Source organism: Pollachius pollachius (assembly GCF_949987615.1).
Source record: "Pollachius pollachius genome assembly, chromosome: 1".
Lineage (NCBI taxonomy): Eukaryota > Metazoa > Chordata > Actinopteri > Gadiformes > Gadidae > Pollachius > Pollachius pollachius.
Genome location: NC_136934.1, coordinates 18281356 through 18302968, shown reverse-complemented (window position 1 = coordinate 18302968; position 21613 = coordinate 18281356). Strand labels below are relative to the sequence as shown.

The 21613-nt window shown below is 49.0% G+C and overlaps 3 protein-coding genes across 8 annotated transcripts in view; 1 reads left to right on the top strand and 2 right to left on the bottom strand.

Moving 5' to 3' along the window:
* The window catches only part of LOC307077373 (membrane-associated phosphatidylinositol transfer protein 2-like), a 48817-nt gene extending 34168 nt beyond the window's left edge, over positions 1-14649 (top strand). For 2 of the 6 annotated variants that reach the window (XM_079738778.1, XM_079738777.1), the window contains 12 exons: positions 574-749; positions 2092-2262; positions 4444-4608; positions 6113-6400; positions 7045-7193; positions 7323-7439; positions 8156-8272; positions 8515-8663; positions 9391-9540; positions 9930-10110; positions 10727-10855; positions 11156-14646. In XM_079738778.1, coding sequence (XP_079594904.1) covers positions 574-749; positions 2092-2262; positions 4444-4608; positions 6113-6400; positions 7045-7193; positions 7323-7439; positions 8156-8272; positions 8515-8663; positions 9391-9540; positions 9930-10110; positions 10727-10855; positions 11156-11554 — 2191 coding nt within the window. In that variant the 3' untranslated portion in view covers positions 11555-14646. Of the gene's footprint in view, positions 1-573; positions 750-2091; positions 2263-3221; positions 3375-4443; positions 4609-6112; positions 6401-7044; positions 7194-7322; positions 7440-8155; positions 8273-8514; positions 8664-9390; positions 9541-9929; positions 10111-10726; positions 10856-11155 lie in introns of all 6 variants that reach the window. The other 4 variants (XM_079738782.1, XM_079738779.1, XM_079738780.1 and 1 more) reach the window with 4 other exon arrangements.
* A 345-nt stretch (positions 14650-14994) lies between these two features.
* Positions 14995-17057, bottom strand: arl6ip4 (ADP-ribosylation factor-like 6 interacting protein 4). The gene is made up of 5 exons (XM_079738832.1): positions 16764-17057; positions 16212-16526; positions 16005-16122; positions 15579-15648; positions 14995-15497 (listed from the first exon to the last, which is right to left on the bottom strand). Exons 1-5 carry the CDS (start codon positions 16939-16941, stop codon positions 15441-15443), a joined length of 738 nt encoding a protein of 245 aa, XP_079594958.1. The 5' UTR covers positions 16942-17057; the 3' UTR covers positions 14995-15440.
* A 390-nt stretch (positions 17058-17447) lies between these two features.
* mthfd2 (methylenetetrahydrofolate dehydrogenase (NADP+ dependent) 2, methenyltetrahydrofolate cyclohydrolase) lies at positions 17448-21580 on the bottom strand. Its single transcript, XM_079755996.1, has 8 exons — positions 21420-21580; positions 19998-20182; positions 19766-19888; positions 19443-19595; positions 19252-19359; positions 18962-19054; positions 18612-18737; positions 17448-18099 (listed from the first exon to the last, which is right to left on the bottom strand). Exons 1-8 carry the CDS (start codon positions 21497-21499, stop codon positions 17951-17953), a joined length of 1017 nt encoding a protein of 338 aa, XP_079612122.1. The 5' UTR covers positions 21500-21580; the 3' UTR covers positions 17448-17950.
* Between the last annotated feature and the right edge of the window lie 33 nt (positions 21581-21613).

Genomic DNA, 21613 nt, shown 5'->3' with positions numbered 1-21613 from the left:
TGTGCTGTGGTGTACACTGAACGAATAGGCCACGACCTGAGAGCCACTGAAGTACTAGAAAGAGTAGCTAAGTGATGCACCCAGTACATCAGTGCATCATTAGTTGATGCTAGTCAATTTTAGTCAATGCTAGTTAATGCTAGTTAATGCTAGCGTGGTGATGCACTGATGTTCTTAGCGTCAAAATCCTACTGCTCCATGCTAGCATGGAGCAGTAGCATGGAGATGTACTCAATGCATCTCAATGCATCCCCAGCACTAAATGCTGCTCCATGCTGGCATGGAGCTGTCTCTGTCTCACTATCACTAACTTTTGTCAACTTGACATACCGTTTCTTTCGCCACTCTAAATATTTTGTGGCATTCGCAAACAGCAGGCTAGCTTTGGTGACTAGCATTAACTAGCATTTATTAGCCTCGACTAGCATTGACTAGCGTTGACTATTGTTGACTAGCGTTGACTAGCCTTGACTAGCATTGACCAGCGTTGACTAGCCTTGACTAGCGTTGTCCGGCCTTGAGTAGTATTGACCAGCATCAACTACTAACTAACTACTACCTGACTGCTTCCAGCCTGCACTCCAACGTGCTGCGCAGCGACGGCGTGTCGCGGCGCTCCAGCAGCAGCACCATGCTGGACGCCGGCGCCCTGGGGAAGTTTGAGTTCGAGGTGTCAGACTTCTTCATGTTCGGCTCCCCCCTGGGGCTGGTGCTCGCCCTGCGGAAGACGGTCGTCCCCGTGATGGACGGTAAGCAGGGAGGGGAGGGACAAAGAGCTCCTTTTAGATCCTCATTGACCCAGGGTCAGCGGCCATCAGGTCGCTGGATGGTCTTCGTTGTCTTTTTCTGGAAATGTGTCTTTGGATTCACAGTACGAAACACCAACCCAGTGAAACATCCAGGACAGGCAGACAGCGATTACACAATCAGCTTCAGATAGAGTATATAAAACCGTATCTGAACCGCTATATCGTTGGTAAAGGGGAGTGGGAGAGGGGACATGTCAAGAGTTCATCAGTGCCATGACATGTGAGGTAAAATAGTTCTTATAATGTTGTGCTTTGCATGGTGCAGTTCTCAGATTGCCTCAGTAAGTGTGTGTTTGAGCAGGGAGCAGGATGAACACATGAACTTAGTTTGGTGCACCGTCATGGGAGCGGAACAGAGAGTGAATCTGAGAGGGGAGTCTCCAGGACCTCCAGGCCGTGTGGAGACACTCTGATATCTGACATCATCCGCCTGCTTTGTGTTGCTCTTGTTCGAGTCAGATCATATGCCCTTATGAGGAGTAGAGACATAGGACATGATAGCGTAGCAATCTAATATGGCGAAGTTCCACCCAAAGCAAACAGCACATCGTCTCCTCATGTTTGAGGAAAGATAATCCTGTTCTAACAGAGCAAAGCACACAGAGAAGCAGGTGTTTCTTTGGATCCTGGAAAATTCCCCAAACCTTATTTTCTGTCTCTTATGTTTAGTCCTCACAGGCCTTTAAGTCAGGCTATACTTTCACACACAAAGGAAAGAAGGATTAGGTCACACATTCTCCACTAGTTCCCCGGGTTTAAAGCTGATGATAGGATAGGGGTTTAGTTTTAATGATTCATCTCAGAATACAGCCGACTGCATACAGCATTCACAGCCCTGCTGTAAATACAGACTGTGAGCAGGAAGTCACACAGGTATGCCTACGAAAATGACCTTTGAACATGAACCTAGGCTCATGAACTATCAACTAGGCTATCAACATAGTTGTCTTTTGTGTGCATGCGTCAAACTGGCAATGTGAATGCAAACCAATATAAAAGATTAGGATTCCTATATTTAATATATAAGACAGTCCTCATGCTACATTAGATGTTCTTATGATGGTCTTGAGGTTCAACTTTCTAAAGTTTAAGAGAAATAGAATAGATATGTAGAGGATTTCAGTAGATTCACAGTTTTAATCTCTCTCTACCTTCCTCTCTCTGTCTGTCTCTTTCTCTCTCTCTGTCCCTCTCTCTCTCTCTTTGTCTCTCTTTCCCTCTCTCTAAAATAAACCTGTTCCAATGCCAAAGCAGTAACCAGTGTCTCTCCGTCACCCCCTAGTGGCCACGCTGAGGCCCGCGTGCCAGCAGGTGTACAACCTGTTCCACCCTGCGGACCCCTCGGCCTCTCGCCTGGAGCCCCTCCTGGAGAAGAAGTTCCACCTGCTGCCCCCCTTCAACGTGCCCCGCTACCAGCGCTTCCCCCTGGGCGACGGGAACTCCGCCCTACTGGGTGAGCCCCGATGGATGCAGCCCGTTGATTAGATACACTCGGGCAAACAGGATCGGGGGCGGCATGTGGCTCATTGCTAGTTCGATCCCCGACTCCTCCCAGTGTCGAGGTGTCCCTGATCAAGACATCTAACCCTGACTTCTCCTGCCGAGCTGGCTGTCGCCTAACATGGCTGACGCCGCCGTCGGTGTGTGAATGTGTGCATGAATGGGCGAATGTTAGCCAATAGCGTAAGCCTTTTGAGTGGCCGCTGGTGAGTGGTCAGTATAAATGCAGTCCATTTCACCTTCTTCTTTTTTTTACGATAAGCTCCCCTCGCCGACCACACCCCTGGTCCTCTAGGGTGTATGGGCAAAAACGAGGTAATCCCTCGTGGGTGTTTGGGTCAGGCTAATTGTTTTGTTGAGATTCATCCCGCCAAGATGAAGATCATCTTAGGTTCCCGATGAGTAGGGCGTAGGCTGTCTGGGAACCGGGAGATGGAAAAGGGTTCTCTACGGCTGTGTGTGGCGGCAGCGTACCGCATGCAGAGGTCTAGAGCTCCAGCCGGCTCCCGTGTCCTGTTCCTCATCTGTTCTTCTGTGTCTTCCTCCTTGTCCTTCCTCTCCTCTCTCTGTTTCCTGCTCCTGCGTCTTCGGGATCCGGCCCCCTAACTTCCTGACCTCAAACCTTACCCCACCTCTCACCCCATCTCTCGCCCTGCCTCACCCCCTGACCTCAACCCCAACTTTACCTCACCTCTCACCCTACCTCACCCCCTGACCTCAACCCCACCTTTACCCCACCTCTCACCCTACCTCACCCCCTGACCTCAACCCCACCTTTACCCCACCTCTCACCCTACCTCACCCCCTGACCTCAACCCCACCTTTACCTCACCTCTCACCCTACCTCACCCCCTAACCTCACCCCACCCCTCCACGACCCCCACCCCTACTTCAACCTCCCCCCCCCGGTAGTGGAGACAGTGCAGAGCAACGCCCCCCTGCTGCTCGACCCCGCCCCTCCCCTAGCGCTGCGCTACCCGGAGACCATCAGCGAGACCTGCTTCCCCGTGCCGCTGCTCCACTGGCCGGACGGGCCCCTCAGGGCCCCGCCCGCCACCCCGGAGTGTGTGTAGCCTCTCCTGTATCTATCACCTCCGGCCGCCTACCACATCCCCATCCCTATCACCGTGCCGGCTCCGCCGCCATCGCCACCTCCCCACACCCATCCCCCCCCGCGCGTGTGTGTGTGTGTGTATAGCCTCTCCTGTATCGGCCCCTCCGTCACCTCCCCCGACCCCATCCCCGTCACCGCGTGTGCGTGTTTGCTTCCTCCAGTGTGTTTCCTCGCCTGTCCTTTTCCCCCGTTTCCACTGCTTTGGTTTGCTCTGTTGTGTCGTGAGTGAGGTACGTTCAGGGCATCTGCGATGCTGATAGTGAGTGTATCTCTCGGCATAGTTCTGCTCTCTCTGTGCCAGTGTGCACGCTCCTCACGTGCACGTCACCACTCAAATACGCAGTTTACTTGATGAAGAACTAAACCGATTCTCAAAGAAAGGTTAAGAAATGTTCTCAGTCGTTAGCAAACTGGTTCTGAGGAGGACCCTCCTATATCGGACTCTCCCCGGATATGCCAATATGAATATATACTTGGAAACGCAAAAGTTACACTTATCCCCAACCTGCTCATGGAGAAGCTGGGTGACCTTCTGAAACGTGTGTGTTTGTGGTCCGTCTTGTTTTTGTGTGTTTTTGCCGGTCCTGCGGTCACAAGGTCACAAGCGTTTCTCTTTGATGACCTTTTTTCAAGCAGGATTTGAATGTGTTTGCGCTGAATGCCAATCCCATAATGTTTCCACGGCAAAGGTCGGTATGAGTTCTGTGACCTCGATTAGTCATTTTAAGGTAAAAATGCTTGAATGACTAATGTTCACTTATCCTGATCACAGTACTGTCAGCACTGTGTAAGCATACAAGACCTTTAGGGCCGTATCTGAGATCGTCTACATCTGGCCGCTCCGTGGAAACCTTATGGGCATGTCTTCATATAACCACAGTGTTTCCTCATCTGTTTGTAACCCCAGTGTTTTACGTCTCATCTCCGGGGCGCCATCGCCACCCATTGACCATCCCTTGTCCCCCTCCTCCTCCCTGTGGCGTCTGTGTCTAACGGGATCTCCTTGTTTTGGCTCAATAGCAGATGTTGTTCAGTCTCATGGTGGTGTCTTCATGGACAGTTCGAACCCCACCTCCCCCGTACCGGGCCCCCACTCCAGGGGCCTGCGGCGGGCCAGTGAGGTCAGCATGGCCAGCCAGGTGTCAGGGATGGCAGACAGTTACACTGCCACCAACATAGCCAACAGTAAGTTATCACCACCAACATGCTGCACTCCTCTCTCCTCTCTCTCTCTCTCTCGCTCTCATTCTCTCACTCGCAAAAAACACTCTCACGCTCCCTTCACTCTCTTTCTCCCTCTTTTTTTATCTCTCAGCCTCTTCTCACTCTGACTCTACACACACAGAATCTCACAGGCCATACGGGAGAAAACCGGCTAGCAGAATCTAGCTAGACAAACAGGAGCTAAAGAGGCCTGCAGAATCTAGCTAGATAAACAGAAGCTAAAGAGGCCCGCAGAATCTAGCTAGATAAACAGGAGCTAACCAGGCTAGCAGAATCTAGCTAGACGAGCAGGCGCTAAACAAAAAAAAATGATTGTGTATGTTTCATACGTGTGTCATGAAAATCGTAGAGGAATCCCAGAGAAGTTGGACCATTGACTTCATTGGCCGGATATGAATGTATGCAAATCCTTGACCAAAGACATGGTCCAAGTTTTACAGGATTTTTCATAGCTCATAGCTAACTTGATAAACTGGGGCTAACCAGGCTAGCAGAACCTAGCAAGACTAAGTGGAGCTAGCTACCTAACTGACCTAACTAGCGGGTGCAGAGTATCCAAGGACATGATGCTGCCTCTAGCAACATGACTAGCCCATGGTGGCCAAATGTCTTCTGGTTAGACAAGCGTGTGACTACAACTGCAATGAAAACGGTTGTAAATTAGCCTCTTCATAAGTAGTCTGTAAGCGCTGGTCATGTTGAGGTCAAATGTTTGGTTACTGTGATGGAGACGGTTAAGTTAAGGTATAAGGTCAGAACTGCAAAGGCTGTGGCTATGTTGATGTGTTCGTTTAGAGAGTGTCTGAGTGTTTGAGATCTGAAGTTATTAGAATTTAGGTATGCATTAGCTCAGTCAGGGTTTGGTTTAGCCAGGGAAAGAAACCGATGGCAGCCTTCAGGATATGTTGGCTCATCATGTGGTCAATAGCAGGATGTATGTGGACGTTCTATATGGGATGTATATGTCTTCGGTTCTCACACATGTCCTCGTTACTCTTACTCACTGTCTCAATGTAAATGCAATCCGCAGTTGCTGCATTTATCAACCGTTTTGCGTTCTGCATGCAGACCCTGCCTCCCCTGGGTCGCTCCTGCATCCCCCTCCTCTTGCAGTGTTGCTCAGGCGGCCAGTCCTTTGTTGTGTTCAGTGTTCTGTTTTTGTCTGACCCTTCCCCCTTCCTCCCTCAGTTACAGCACTTCCTCTCGGATGTTTACAAGAGCGCAGGCTCTAGCCTCTAGACGGTTCTAAAGGTTCCACCTTCCCAAAGCTGCCATGCTTTGTGAAAACCGTCACTTTTAACCGTTGGTAACCTAGCCTTTTTAGCGCTGATTTGTGTGTGAGACACCGAGAGTTCTTTGTCACACCGTGCCCGTTATTGTCTAGGAGAGCATTAATCGTCTCGTAGCCGTCATCAGCTCACCAGCTCATCATCTCTCATGCTTTATTTCCCCTCCTTGTCCGTAGAACGCTCGAGCCAAACTAACCAATCCAAAAGGTATAGCCTGTTGTCCCAACTCGCCCTCTCGTCGCAATTCTTCCTGAAGAGTCCGCCCAAGACGCGTAGGAGGGACCGGCTCCAAGGCCCCCCAGACCCGGACCCGGCTCCGGGTCGGGCCCCTCCCCCAGAGCCCGATGAGGAGGGCTTCGCGGGCTGGGGCCCCAGCAGCCCGTGTGAGTCGTGTCCCTCCGCGGGGCTGGACCACGCCTTCTCGGACCTGGTCTCCCTGGACTCCCAGGCCGAGGTGGACCAAGGTACTCCCGGGACGGGGGCTCTGCCCGGCCTCTGGTCGCCGGCCAGCAGCTTCTGGCCTCCTCTATCCTCTGGCTGCGTCCTCAGTCTAACTCACCACCAACCCCCCCCCAACCCACCCGCTTTGTCTTTCTGCTGGTGCTGATCACGGTGTTCCCTGGGACTCGCGCTGTTCACTTGTTTGGGTTTTCTTGCCGTTCTCTGCGTCAGCGCCGTGGATCACAATCATTTAGGATCCGGTTTATTATGTCTGAGCGATTACATCAGTTTTCCATAACCTGGTTCAGGATATCAATAAGAAGGTTCTCTTCAGATCTTTCCATGCTCACGCCTAAACGTCCTCCACACCATTAACCAGTCTTCCTCACTCCCTTCTAATCCCTTTTCTGGATCATAAATCAGGTCACATCCAGCGGTAAGCAGCTCCTCTTGCTCTCCTCTCGTTTTTTACGAATCTTCTTTCAACGTGGTTTCTAACGATTCCTCAAAGGGCATTAATCCTGTGCTACACGCTGGAAGGTTGAATCCAGTGTGTATGGGGAGGAGGACACTTTGGTGTTGAAAGGCGCTTCCCGTCCCCCTGATTAGCCCCGACCCACCAAGTGGTTCAGTGTTCCCCTGCGTAACACTGTGGTTCTCCTGTCAGTCGCAGCGCGCTGGTGGGGCACAAAGCGGATGGACTTTGCACTGTACTGTCCCGACGCGCTCACGGCCTTCCCCACGGTGGCACTGCCGCACCTCTTCCACGCCTCCTACTGGGAGTCCACCGACGTGGTATCCTTCCTGCTGCGGCAGGTAAGACCCGGGCTGGGGCTCAGAGACCGACCCCCCCGGGACGGCGCACTCTATGGGGAACACAAGTCACTGATCCTGTTGCTGTTTGTGATCAGGCGTAGGTGACTACTAAACAAGTTTGTGTCGAAGGTCATGAGACACGAGAACTCCAGTATCCTGGAGCTGGACGGGAAGGAGGTGTCAGAGTTCACCCCGTCCAAACCCCGGGAGAAGTGGCTCCGCAAGAGGACCCACGTCAAGATCCGGGTGAGAAGAAGATCACATGATCCCACAGGTTCAAGAGAACACGCAGGATTGCATGATACCACAAGATAACATGAGATCCCATCAGAGTGGGGATCTCTACTGTAACGGCGGACTCGTACACCATCACATAATAAAGGGAGTCAACAAACAGAATTACATTTGAAATCAAAAAGGTTATTCATTGAAATCGTACAAAATAAGGTGAAACATGTCTAGGGATAATAAATGTTTAAGTGCAAGGATATGGTCCATGTCTAATTGGATGCGGTGAATCTGTCGGTATGTTAGATGTGAGACTATATAGAGTCAAAGAGTGAGGATTAGGGGAAATAATTAGATAAAGCAAAGTGCCCATGTGAAAGAGTAAATTAATAGCGTGCCTGCATCAACCGAGGGTGCCTAATTGAAGGAGAGTGAAAACCTGCTTATATAACCCCACCCCCAGTACTCTAGGTGTGGTCAATTAGGTCATTATCATACTGAGGCCTAGCCCTGACCAAAGGGGGGTGTAGTTGTCACACTACAGAGTAAAGATCAGATCAGAGGACGGTGAGGGCATGAGCTCATGATATCTGTAGTATTGAGATCAGAGTTGGGACAGGCTTCAATCTGATAATACATGATGTATACACAGCATTAATACAATAAGACGTAGACACAGGTTCCCAACAGGGCAGGTTACTGATATGCTCCCCTGTCTCTGTTTCCCTGGGCAGAACGTGACGGCCAACCACCGCTTGAGCGACGCCGTTTTCACGGAGGGCGGCCAGCAGCTGCTGGCTGGTCGCTTCATGTACGGCCCGCTGGACATGGTCACCCTGACCGGAGAGAAGGTTGGTGTTTTAGCCCCGCCCCTTGAATAAGCCCCTCCCAGTCAATAAGCCCCTCCCAGTCAATAAGCCCCTCCCATTCAATCAGCCCCTCCCAGTCAATAAGCCCCTCCCAGTGAGGAAGCCCATACCAGTCAATAAGCCACTCCTAGTGAATAAGCCCCTCCCAGTTTGGAGGCGGGAGAGGGTGGGTGTGTGTGCGTGCGGGAGTGTCTCTGTTAACTCACCCTGTGGCTGCATTGCAGGTGGACCTCCACATCATGACGCAGCCCCCCTCGGGGGAGTGGGTGCACTTCGACACGGAGGTGACCAACAGCAGCGGGCGCGTCTCCTTCCTGCTGCCTGAGGACCGGCGCCTGGGGGTGGGGGTCTACCCCATCAAGATGGTGGTCCGGTGAGTCCGCCGAGAGCTCATCCGGGTGTCATCAAGGAGCGTTTGTGGATTGGAGTTAGACAAAGAGCGTCTTGTGGAACACGAAGGCCTCTTCTCTCTCCTCTCCACTCCATTCATCTCCTTTCTCCTCTCCTCCTCTCCTCCTCTCTCTTCTCTCTCCTTTCCACTCCATTCCTCTGCTTTCTCCTCAGTCTCTCTTTTCTCACCTCCGCTCTTCTCTTTTCTCGATAGAGACAGAGAGATATTTATACAACCTTATTGTCATGCCCTTTAAATGAAAGACGTGATGCCAAACCATAGAAATAAACAGACAAATTCATGTAGCTGATTCTGTACACAACCCACATCTCTCCTTTAAGCTGTTGTTGGTGATTCTCTGTCACACCTGATGGACAATAAAGCAACCTGACTCCCTCTCTCTCTCTCTCTCTCTCCCCCCCTCCACCCTCCCCTCCTGTCTCTCTCCCCTCCCCTCCTGTCTCCCTCCTCTCCTGTCTCTCTTCCCTCCCCTCCTGTCCCCCTCCACCCTCCCCTCCTGTCTCTCTCCCCTCCCCTCCTGTCTTCCTCCCCTCCACCCTCCCCTCCTGTTTCTCTCCCCTCCCCTCCTGTCTCCCTCCCCCTCCACCCTCCCCTCCTGTCTCTCTCCCCCTCCCCTCCTGTCTCCCTCCCCCTCCACCCTCCCCTTCTGTCTCTCACCCCCTCCGCCCTCCTGTCTCCCCCATCCCAGAGGGGACCACACCTTTGCAGACAGCTACCTGACGGTGCTGCCGCGGGGGACAGAGTTTGTGGTGTTCAGCATCGACGGCTCGTTCGCGGCGAGCGTCTCCATCATGGGCAGCGACCCCAAAGTGCGGGCGGGGGCGGTGGACGTGGTCCGGTGAGGAGCGGAACGGCTTTATAACCACTCAGTCAATAACACAACGATACACATCACCGCTGCACTTAGCTGATCATGAAAGGTCACACTTTATTAGGTCAAATAAGCAATAGAAAATGATAAGTTATTAATGAATGTTGTCTGAACAGAACGCGATATGTTGGACCATGACTCGTTATTCTATGATCAGATCTGGGAAGGGGGGGCGGGGTAATGTTTGCATGTGATATCTTAGCTTTTTAAATTAGATGACTTTGTTTGATGTACGCTCGTCTAGTTTTCCAATTGTCTAACTTTCTAACTCCAACCAAAGACAACATGACCCTCTCCCTGAGGCCCCGGGGTAAAAAGGTTTTGACCTCCATCTTGTGTGTGTTGTGTGGGAGCAGACACTGGCAGGACCTGGGCTTCCTGATCATCTACGTGACGGGGCGGCCCGACATGCAGAAGCAGCGCGTGGTGGCCTGGCTCTCCCAGCACAACTTCCCCCATGGAATCGTGTCCTTCTGCGACGGCCTGGTCCACGACCCGCTCAGACACAAGGCCAACTTCCTCAAGTCCCTCACCGAGGTGGGCCAGGGACCGGGGCGTTGGGGGGGGCGGGGTGTATGGGAGGTCTGGGAGGTCTGGACTGGGAGGTCTGGGGGCTCTGGGAGGTCTGGAGGGTCTGAAAGGGTGTGCTGTCCGCGTGTTTGTAGAGGGTCGGTCTTCAGACTCACGAGTTTCTGTACTCGCTAGAGGCTGAGGACCTCCTCCAAGGTTTTGTGTAATCACAGTCGGACAAACACGTCTCTCTGGTTCTGGTTAAACAATAGACACATAAACGTCAGCGCCACCATTTCCGTTGAAGTAAAAACTTCCGTTGGTTGAAGCAAATTCCAAAGCAGCATAGCAGCAACCTCTCCAGAAAAAACAGGATCTAACCAGATGCTGTGTAACAAGGGTGGATAAAATGTAACACAATCTTACAGTCTTAAGGTATAGGTCGGTTTGTTAGGAGCAGTTGAGTTGAGCCGAAAGCGCACACAGTGGTATTTTGGTTCATTTTTCTTCAGGACTATATATATTGCCAATCTGTTCGGTTCGCTACAAATATCCCCAGGAATAAAGCGTTTGTGATGAACACACAAAGCCAGCATTGTTCACACAGACTCTCTATCCTCCTCTCTTCATGCGCGTCTGGCAGGCTAACATGAAGATATTCGCTGGCTACGGTTCAACCAAAGACATCTCGGTGTACACAGCCATCGGCCTGGGCCCCTCCCAGATCTACATCGTGGGCCGGCCCTCCAAGAAGATGCAGCAGCAGTGCCAGGTACCGCTCATCTCCAGCATCCAAAGAGCTGCGGTCAGAGACTTCTAAAGCGTTTGGAGCTCACTGAAGCCAACGCAAGTCAGAAATATGTGTTCCCTATATGTCTCTGTGAGCCATACTGCTAACTTTCATGATCATCTCTCACTCTCTATCTCCCACCTCCCCCCTTTCTCTCTCTGCTCTCCCCTCCCACCTCCTCCCCCTCTCTCGCTCTGCTCTCCCCTCCCACCTCCTCCCTCTCTCTCTCTGCTCTCCCCTCCCACCTCTTCCCTCTCTCCTTCTGCATCCCCCCCCCCCCAGTTCATCACGGAGGGCTACGCCGCCCACCTGTCCCAGCTTGAGTACCACCGGCACCGCGCGGCGCGGCCGGCCAAGGCCAGCGGCAGCGCCCGCATGGTGCTGCGCAAGGGCAGCTTCGGCCTGGGCGCCAGCAGTGACTTCCTGCGGAAGAGGAACCACCTGCTGCGCACCATCTCGGCCCAGCCCACGCCCAGTGCCCCCGCCGTGGCCCCGCCCGCCACCAGCCCCAGTGGCCGGCCCGAGCGCACGCAGAGCCAGTCGGACGGCGAGCGGCGGGAGCGGCTGGAGAGGGCCCCCGACCAGGGGCCAGGCCTGGGCCCTGGGGGGCGCAGCATGAGCATCACAGCCAATTGCTGGGGCCGCTCCAAGATGGAGCCCGCGCTCTTCAACCCCAAGTGAGGCTGAAGAGCGCGGGGATCTGCGGTCGCTTCCCTGGACCACGTGGAAGGAACCACTTCTTATAAAGGGGGGCCTCGATGAGTCACCATTTTAGGACACGCAAAGATGTGTTTAAAAGATGTGTTCTTTTATTAAGATAGGATCAAATGCTGGCTCGCACCGGATGAGAGTGGACGACTGTCGGTGCTACAAACTGTTTTTTTAAAATGACACCATAAACGATCCCTACTTTTATCAACCAATCACAACTTTTTTTTTCAAAGAAAATTAGGCATTTAGATATTTTTCAACAAAGAACTTTACTTAGCAAGAACTTGTCCAATATCAGATCTACTAAAGTCAAGGTCCTGACATTTACCTACTTGTAAACTACTGAGTATATATTTATGTGTCATTAATACAACATGGCCACCCGACAGTGTGCCGTCTTACAACAAGGAACGGTGGATGAAGACCGGCTTCCCTGGTGGCAGGCGGCTGAATTGATCCTCCCTTCCTTCCCCCCCCCGGACGGCCCCCCTCCCCTGCTGAGGCTGACGGCTCGCTGTCTGCTAGTGACATTAAGCTCTGCTATAAATGAAATGCTATTTAAGAACGGGCCTTGTATGTCCTGGCAGATGATCCTGACCTCCAGGAAGTGGACTGGTTCTTTTCCTGGTAATATCCTCCATCCAACCACACAACTTCTAGCCATCGTTGGTAGAGATTGTGAACATTTAGGCACTTTACCGATATAGTGTGCTGTTAGTTATGTTAGTTATTTAGCAATGATTTTAAAGGATTTAATGTAATATCCTGCTGGCAAACATTATTGAAAACAATGGCAGCCATGTCAAGCGTTGCTGGCGTTTGTACTTTTATGGCCACAGAAACAATCTATGCATTTACGTTCTTCCCTGTTTTACTGACTCCTCACAGACTCAGGATACTCTGAACATAAGGGGGAGAAAAGATTGAGAAAACCACTGAATTGTACCCTTAGACTAAGGTGACAGTTGAGTGTTCCTGGTTTCTGGTGGTGTTCTGACGTGTTGCAGTGCGACAGTGTGAGTGATGGGGCAGACCTGTCACTGCTCCAGGGGTCCAGGGGTCCACTGCTGTGGGGATTGTGCCAAATCCAAAAGCTGGAGAGCGATCTGCTGTATGTGTCTCCAGAGCTGAGCCCACAGGGCCTGTAAATAGTGTTCTGTCACGCTGTTTTGGAGCGTACATCTGGTTGCTGGATCCTCTTAGGGACTCGAGTGTCGTCCGGACCAAACGGCATCAATTCAGTACACCTTACATTTTAATTATTGCTATTTAAATGAAAACAGATCTTTAAGGAAATAGATTTTTGGGGAGGGTGTTTTCCGTTTATTTTAGCTGGTTTATTGTGATTCATTTTAGAATTCTTTTCTGTACTTTATTTGCAGTAGCCAATACTATGTCTCTGCCTGGCACAGTATTGTCCCTGTAATATCTGGGTTATGCTTTCCAATCACCAGAATTGCGTTAATGGTATAGTATAGTATAGCGTATGATTATTCCGATTATTTTGGAAATGTCAAAGTATGGTCATCCTGTTGGTATTCCTACGCTGTAAATGAGGCAATGAATGTGTTTCTAGATACTTATTTTTAGGTTAAGGTTGCTCTGACAATTGCAACATCTTCACAGCAAATTGGCGAGTTGTAAAATTCTGTACAATATGCTTTAAAAGTTTTAAATTCAACAGGGTTTAGAGTTCATGCTGTGCCGTTTGGTCGAAGTGGTAAAACCATCTTTGGGTTTAATCGTTCAAACTCTGTACAATGAGCCGCTCTGAAGGCATAGAGCAAACGTCTGCAGAAATGTGCAATACTCTCCTCTCCACACCACAGATCCGGCCCTGCTTAGAATGTGAAGATGCTTTGACAATCAGGTGAAGGCCCAGGTCTAAAGATAGTCCCTGGGCAGGCACGGGCTGGCTGATCTGTCAGGTGACGTGTGGAGGTTTCTGATTGGCGCAGGGGGTCAGATGAGTCATTTTCTCAGACCGAGTGGACAGACAGATGTAACTCAACACATGGAAGGAAGGACATTGACAAAAGATGATTACAAAAAGCTAAAGCCCAGATTATTGTTGGTCTAGAAGATTAAGAATTAATTTGCAACATTGACTACCACAACGTTGCCTCTATCTGTGGATGGCACGCCGTACCAGAGCCTATTGGAGAGAAAATCTGTTTACTGTGTCAAAATCGTCAGAAATACATCCTAATTTACTCCAAAGCACATAACTGTTATTGCAACAAGTGTAAAAAACACCATTTGAGATGGCGTTAGAAGACTGCGTTCTTCCATACATGTAAATAACTACCCAGTGGAGCCCCCTCCTCTTAATGTATGCAACACTCTTATGACCCCGGTTGTGGGAGATGTATTTGGTCATCAACTAAAAGTCCAGAATAGTCAACGTTGAATAAAAATTGTCGCTGCTACTAAAGATCACCCATCATGTACACATTTGATCGAGAAAATGAAAGTCTGTATAATATGTGCACTCAAGCCAAGCGTCTGGGCAGTCCGTTCTGGTTCTGCTACAGACACAGAAAATAACGGCCTTTATGTTCCCTCTCCCTGCCTTACAACCCCTCTCCTAACCGGGTCTGGGTTATCCAAGCTGCTTCACCAGTAGTATTTTAAGGTGACCTTGTGGACAGGGTGCAGAACATCAATGCAGTGTGCCGTATGGTAAAATGAGGACACGTTACTTTACCAGAAAACTGGATGTTTCAGTTAACGATAAACCAAGGTAAAAATATATTGTCTATTTTTAACATGTTGAGAGGATATGCTAGCTTACAAAACATGGGGTTTCATTAATCCTAAGAACTATTTTTAACTTGATAATATAACATCCAATAGTCTGACCATGTTCTGCCACTCCTAGTGCACAGACGGCTTACACGCAGAGCTGTAAATACAATGCATTTGTAAAAGCTTGGGAAATATTTTCATTGCACAAGCAGTTTCTTTTTTTGGTTTTGGATACCTTGATTTTATCCATTCCCATGTTTGTATGTACAATGTGTAAATAACATGAAGAACTACTTAAGAAATATTGTCTTTTTTGGGCATCCTTTCAGCTGAGAAAACCAAAAATGTCATCGTTCTTTACTGCTCATAATACAATAGACAGTGTGAAAATGGTCCTACAAAATGCATCCTAAGTAAATCCTTTGATTAGTATTTCCATATTACATACACTTAATGGCCGGTTAGTGCATGAGAAAGCATGCAGGCCTGTCAGCATGTCTCCACAGCCTGATCAGGTATGCGGTCCAAGCAGTTTTCCACCTCCTCTGTAGCTGCAGTTTCTTTAAGATCATGAGCAGTGATAAAGGCGTGTAGACATAAATAGAATGACTCAATATTTTTTTGATTTCTGAAAATTAGTTTTATTTCTTGTTGAGGACTTCAAATAGCATTACCCCAGAAAGTTGTTCATATGACTGTACAGCTTGTAGTTGAAAAAAAAAAATCATTTAACATTAAAAAAAAAGTTTAAAAACAAGGAAACAAGATTGACATCTTTAAAGTGTCTAGGCTTGCTAATCTGCATTTCGGGGATCAAAGCAGATCGGCTACTGGCACGTTTCAGCCAGGCGGCGGTCATACAGTGCACTTAAAACAGTAAAACTACTGCACTGCAGTAGAGTGACTTAACCTCTGACATAACTACCTTTACCACACTGCACTGCAGTAGAGTGAATTAATCTCCCTGACATAACTAGACAACACTAGGAGTGAGCGGCTGCCTGGCCATTACAAGGGCCGGGTCCTTCTCCCCACTGACCACACTTCAACAACTATATCAGCTTGGGAGGCAGCCCTCTTGAAGTGCATTCAGCCCTTGGCCTCCTCTCTACCTGTTGAGGCCCATCTTCTTCTGGAAGGCATTTCCGTCTCCCTTGGTGGATTGCTGCAGGGAGTGACATGGTTAAGACACTAAACATAACTGAGTTAATGAAATAATGTTGCAAACAGTTGTTGAACAAGTTACCTTGTTGATCTCTTTGTGTTTCTCCTTCGTGACCATCTCCTCGATGATCTCCCCTTCTCCCCTCACCAGTCTGAGGAAACAAGTTCTTTCATTTATTTCCCTATCCATTGAATGTTCAGCAAAGAAACTAAGGAGATCCAAGCTGGATTCTAACCAGATAATCAAAACTGCAAAGAGCTCCGCAGTCCGATCTGACCGTCTATCGCGTCAGACTGAGAAATGACAATTATAAAATCAACCACAACTGTATTTTAAATTGAGGTTACTGTTATTTTTCTTACAATGAAAGAAGCAGGCCTGTTCTGCGTCTTGCGGCTCTGCTGCGTTAGGGATAGTGCTACCCTGTTATTTTGGAACGACGAGACGTTGTCTCGGTCGGCCGACAGCGGCCAACCTAAGTGAAAGCTGGGCGCATGTTCAACAGACCTGGTGCGTCCTGACTCGTGGTCCACCACCCTGCGGATGATGCTCTGTCGGGCCTCGTACTCCTCCTTGGTCAGGGGCCTCTTGGTGGACAGCCGGGCCTTCTGCTCGTCCGTCATCACTGGAGACACAAAGTGTACATTATTATAACCACACTTTCAGGGCGTTACAATATGGTTCAGTCACTTGAACACATGTTGGAGGACGTACCAGGCCCGAGTTCCGCCGCTGCGTCTTCGCTCTGCCAGGTCTCAAGGAAGGACGGGACCACCTCCACCACCACCGGTGGGGGCGGGATGGGAGCCTCCGTCTTCTTGGCCAACTTTTTGGCCAATTTCTTTTCCTTCTTCTTCTCCTTCTTCTTTAGTTTTTTGAGCTTTGCCTTTTCTTTTTTCAGCTTCCTCTTTTTCGCCTTCCTTTTCTTCCGCTTCGCTTTTTCATCACTTGAAGTTGAGGAGGATGATGAAGAACTGGACGACGAGGATGACGAGGAACTTCGTTTTCTTTTCTTTTTGGTTTTAGTATCTGCAGCACAAGGGAATTTGAGTAGAACATTAATGATCGATACAAAGTATTAAAAAGAGTATACACAAAGTAACAAGGAGACATATTACAACATTCAGCGATTCCACCTTCATGTGTCCACTGCTAACAGTTAGCATTTGCGAGCTAACATCAGGCCTCATTGAGGAGGCATCGACCTATTGTTCAGCTTCGCTATCTTTCATTTAATATATTTTAGTATCGTCACATATGAGTCACCATGGCTTTTGCGAGAAGTTGATTTGGAGGATTTAGGACTCCGGCTTCTGCTTGAGGAACTGGACGAGGACGACGACGAGGAAGAGGACCTCTTCCTGCTCTTCTTTTTGTCTTCTTTCCTCTTCCTCCCGGGGATGGAAGAGCCTTCTGCCAGCTGTTCAATCGAACTGTGGTCCATTGTTTACTTAAAAATGCTTCCAAAACATACGATGGATAAAAGGTTTAAATTTCAAACGTGTGAAAACTCAGCGCCGCTAGCTTTGTGTTTAGCAGATGGGTCCGTTCACTTATTGCTTCCGCAAGAAAAGCTTCCATGATCTAAGGTTCCTAGGCCCAGCTTAAAAACGTATTATCCTATAGTCGCGTTTAAATTCGTTTTTTTAAAGCCTAACCCGATTTCAATTATATATAGATTTTATTATACGGTTTGTTAAACCACCATGCACTGCTTGCACTTTATTTAGAACAAATAATGCTGCCGTGTCTGATTACGTAATAATTTTGTAGCCGGCCTGCCTACAAGAAACCATTGCAATAAAAAAATGGCTTATAGTCTACCTTCTTTTCCAATTACTCATAGATTCCTAAATAATGTTCCCACACCCAATGTCCAACCGAATGTACACTGTCAAGTTGTAATAACATTAACAAACAAAAATAATAACATTTACACAAAGAAGCATTTGGAATATTTATTTCAAAATATTGCCTACAAATGCATACGAGAACCATGCCATGTTAGCCCTTTAGCTTTCTGGAAAAAATAAACAAACTCACAACCGGGCATTGTCCAGAATTCCTCGCCAAATCAACATTACATACTGCTGCCTCGTGTGCCTTTTAAATATTAAATTATGTGGATATACAAATAAACAATTTTAAACTTCTCCCAAGTATAAAATCTTGTTGAGTGGGGAAGAATACTGGCAAATCGTTCAACTGTGAACAAACTTGCATGAAATAAATGTAACCACCTTTAGTGTTAAAAGTAACAAGGATCTTGTGGCAGTGTGTAAAGTCACTGTGATCCGAACGTAACAGCTTTATCTGTCATTGTATCACATCTTTGATTTGGGAAAAAAACAACCCAAAAAAAAAATGGGGTAAAATCAAAAAACAGTTTTGGAGGGCGGTGTGATTCGGTAGTGGAATGTATGGTGCTGCTGGGTCCACGCAGCGCGGGGTCTCTACGACAGGGCGGCCATGCGGACCCTCTCGGGGGGGTACAGCAGCACATTCTTGGCCGCCTTGATGGTGTTCTTCATGAGCATGGCCACCGTCATGGGGCCAACCCCCCCGGGCACCGGGGTGATGAAGCTGGCCTTCTGTCGAACACCTGAAACCAAACAGGAGACGTTACGCTCGGGAATTAAGCGTTGGAATCGTAGAATGTGAATGTAAATTAAGCATTAAATTCTCAAAGCTATAGAAGGCAATTTATTTAAGAAGCATTATTGGTCATCTTCTATATCCCGAAAGCAGTCAGTAATCAAATGCTCAGACAAATATAAAAGATATAGAAAATGGAATCTGTGGCTGTCAAAGGCCTGTAATAAGACATTGCAACCATGTGATTAGACCCTAATTAAATGAGGCCACTATGCTCGTTGCTCGTGACCAGTCACAAGGTTTCCCCCGGTCATCTTCCCCAGCTTTAATGCACAACGTTCGGTTTCCCCTGGTCATTACCACAGCTTTAATGCACAACGTTTGGTTTCCCCATGTCATTACCCCAGCTTTAATGCACAACGTTCGGTTTCCCCATGTCATTACCCCAGCTTTAATGCACAACGTTCGGGTTCCCCTGGTCATTACACCAGCTTTAATGCTCACGTTGTTTCCGCTTACCTTCAAAGTCCACGTCTCCCACCAGCCGGCTCTTGCCCGTCTCGGGGTCCAGCACTCTGTTGATCCCAACGTCGATGACGGCCGCTCCTTCTTTGATCATGTCCGCCGTGATCAGGTTTGGAATCCCTGGCAACAAGATTACACCATTAGGGGACCCACGGATAGAAATAAACTGAAACAGGACCTCCAGTTACAGAGAAAAAGCCCTCCCCAGTAAAGAGTCTTTCACTTAGCTCTGCTAACTAGCCCAACGCACAGCTACAAACAAGGTATAACACAAGTAATGCTAAAACGCTTTGACATTTTATTAAACTACATGTTTTTAACTGTTTCAGTAACCAGACCCCTACCTGCTGCGGCAACGATGATGTCAGCAATCTTAGTGTGCTGCCGGAGCTGGTCTATAGGAGTGTAGCGGTGAGTGATGGTAACGGTGGCGTCTCCTGAAGAGACATAGAAACAAAATAACATGAGCATGTGAAATCCCTATTCCCCTGCAGCCAACACACACACACACACACACACACACACACACACACACACACACACACACACACACACACACACACACACACACACACACACACACACACACACACACACACACACACACACACACACACACACACACACGACTCACCGCCAGGCCTCTCATGGCGCCCGTCCGTGTGCAGCAGCATGGCGATCGGCATGCCCACGTTTTTGGAGCGGCCGGCGACCAGAACATTCTTTCCGAGGGTAGGAATACCTGAGACGGAGGGGGAGAAACACGTCAGAGGAAAGTCCCATCCTCAGGTGAAGAGGAGATGGGCGGGGTCTGTCTCCACTCACCTGTGCGTTTGATGATCTCCATGACCCCCCAGGGAGTTGCGGGCAGCATGGTGGACTGGTCCAGGCACATGCGGCCCACATTGACCACATGGAAGCCATCCACGTCCTTGCTGGGGGACACGGCGTTGCAGATTCTGCGTTCGTCGATGTGATCTGGTAGATCAGACACAAGCGATTGAAGACCCCTGTGACAACACTGTACACAGAGTTCCCAATGCAAAGGGCCCGCAAATCAGGGCCTGCGACTTGTGCTGCAAGGAACAGATACTCTGCCCAGGATGTATAAATGTTCATGAGTTGTGGTTCTGCTGGGGAGTGTCTACCTGGCAGAGGTAGCTGGATCAGGAGGCCGTCGACCTGATGGTCAGTGTTGAGTTTATAAATTAAATCCAGCAGCTCTTCTTCGCTGGTGCTTGAGGACTTCAGGATGGTCTCGCTGCTGATTCCTACGAGGAAGTGAGGAGACATAGTGCCATTAGCCAAAAACGAATGTTAACAAAAAAAAAAAATCTATATAGTTATGTATGTGTAAAACCCCCATTTATTTTTGCTTACCGACATCGGCGGCCGAGCGTGTCTTGTTGAGGACGTAAGAGTGACTGGCGGGGTTGTCCCCCACCAGCACCACGCTGAGGTGGGGCCTCCTGTGGCCGGACGACACCCAGTTGTCCACGTCGACCCGGGCCTCCTCGCGGATCTGTCGTGCTAGCTTCCTCCCCGAGATGACTACAGCCTCCTGTCTGGCGAGGGAGCGATAAGGCAGATGAGCAGGAGGCCAGAACGTCACCCCACACCTCATGATATGGCAGGCCAGCCATTTTGTTATCCAAAACTACCTTATCAACTCCTGCAGCCTGGAGGCCGGAGGCCAAGTATAGAGCCTAAACCTGAGGAGCCTGCACGGCTATAAATAGGTGTAAGGAAAGCTTTTTGCTGCAAGTGGAGCGTTTCCTAGTCGCAACCAAATGGGCAGCAGGTTTCCTGCAAGGTTTGTTAAAGTTATGTGTGGTGTCACATTTCAACACCATGTGTTCAGAGTGGGCACTTACGCAAGATGGCAAGGAAACACAATTAACATCAGAAGATTGATGAGCCATTAAAACCTTATATAACCCTCCCTTTCTTTCTTCTGGCCCCGCCAATTAGACGCCCCAAAAAAAAGTATTAACACTTTGTACTGATCCATCAGCAGTCTGAAGCCAAGCTCTGCATTGCTGCCAGGTGTCCTAGTGACCGAGCTTTGTAAAACGGGTTATTCAAATAGCTTTCAATGGTTTAAATTAACATCTAGATTACAACGTAACTTTCTACACTAGCGTGGAAACAGCGGACAGCCATCTCAACTCCCAGTGGATTCAAGTTGAGGGAAACAATAGGTTTTAATGCATTTTGGGATTGCAAAGATCGTATCTTTTGGATTATTTATCGGTTGGTATAATTTTGTTGCGTTTTGTTTCTAATGTTCTTCCATTTCCTGCCCATTGCGTGTGAAAAGTTTCAATAATGTCCACATTTTATGCAAGGTTTGGGTTTTAGGCCAATCAGATCATTAGTCGGACTTTCATATCAAATCAACTTTCACACGAAAGTTGGAAATTAATCTGAATAGGAACCACCATCCACTCGTATGCTATGTCTATTTACCAACACTATGCAGCCGCTATCCCCGCCCCTCGGGAGTGCAAACGACGGCAGCGATTTCATCAGCCGCCGCTCGCTGCAGTGTTACCGGCGCGCCGCTAGGGGCGCACGGAAATCCTCTCAAAACAACTCAATATTTTGGCGCTCGCCGTAATAAACTCGTATATGTATCGGCTATCACGCACAAAATGTGATTACAGAAATTGAGACTTAACCATACGAAGTTGACAGTGAAAACACAACATATACCGATCAATCCAAGCAAACCCTCATTCAAGTCCATTAAACGGTAATACTACATCGGGTAACCGTCTATTACCGAAACTACGGACTCACCTGGTGGCGGACGTGTGCAGACTGCACAACTGTTGCTGTGAGTGCTGACACAGTTTACGAAGAGCTCTTAAGGTTGCCATCGTGGTCTGCACACAGGAGATACCGAGGAGGGGGGGACAGAGCAGCGCCTGTGAACCGCCGGACGTGTGGACGGAATATATAGTTCCTCCGTCACCGCATGGGGGTGCTTACGT

Bases quoted from the DNA above. Each gene is read 5' to 3' on its own strand.
- arl6ip4 (XM_079738832.1), bottom strand. From the start codon at position 16,941: ATGGACCACAGTTCGATTGAACAGCTGGCAGAAGGCTCTTCCATCCCC. The intron at 16,123-16,211 runs GTACGTCCTCCA...TTGTGTCTCCAG, and splicing joins AGCGGCGGAACTCGGGCCTG to TGATGACGGACGAGCAGAAG. The intron at 15,649-16,004 runs GTCTGTTGAACA...TTGTTTCCTCAG, and splicing joins CACGAGTCAGGACGCACCAG to ACTGGTGAGGGGAGAAGGGG.
- mthfd2 (XM_079755996.1), bottom strand. From the start codon at position 21,499: ATGGCAACCTTAAGAGCTCTTCGTAAACTGTGTCAGCACTCACAGCAA. The intron at 20,183-21,419 runs GTGAGTCCGTAG...CTCCCTCGCCAG, and splicing joins CTGCACACGTCCGCCACCAG to ACAGGAGGCTGTAGTCATCT. The intron at 19,889-19,997 runs GTAAGCAAAAAT...ACTTCCTCGTAG, and splicing joins ACGCTCGGCCGCCGATGTCG to GAATCAGCAGCGAGACCATC.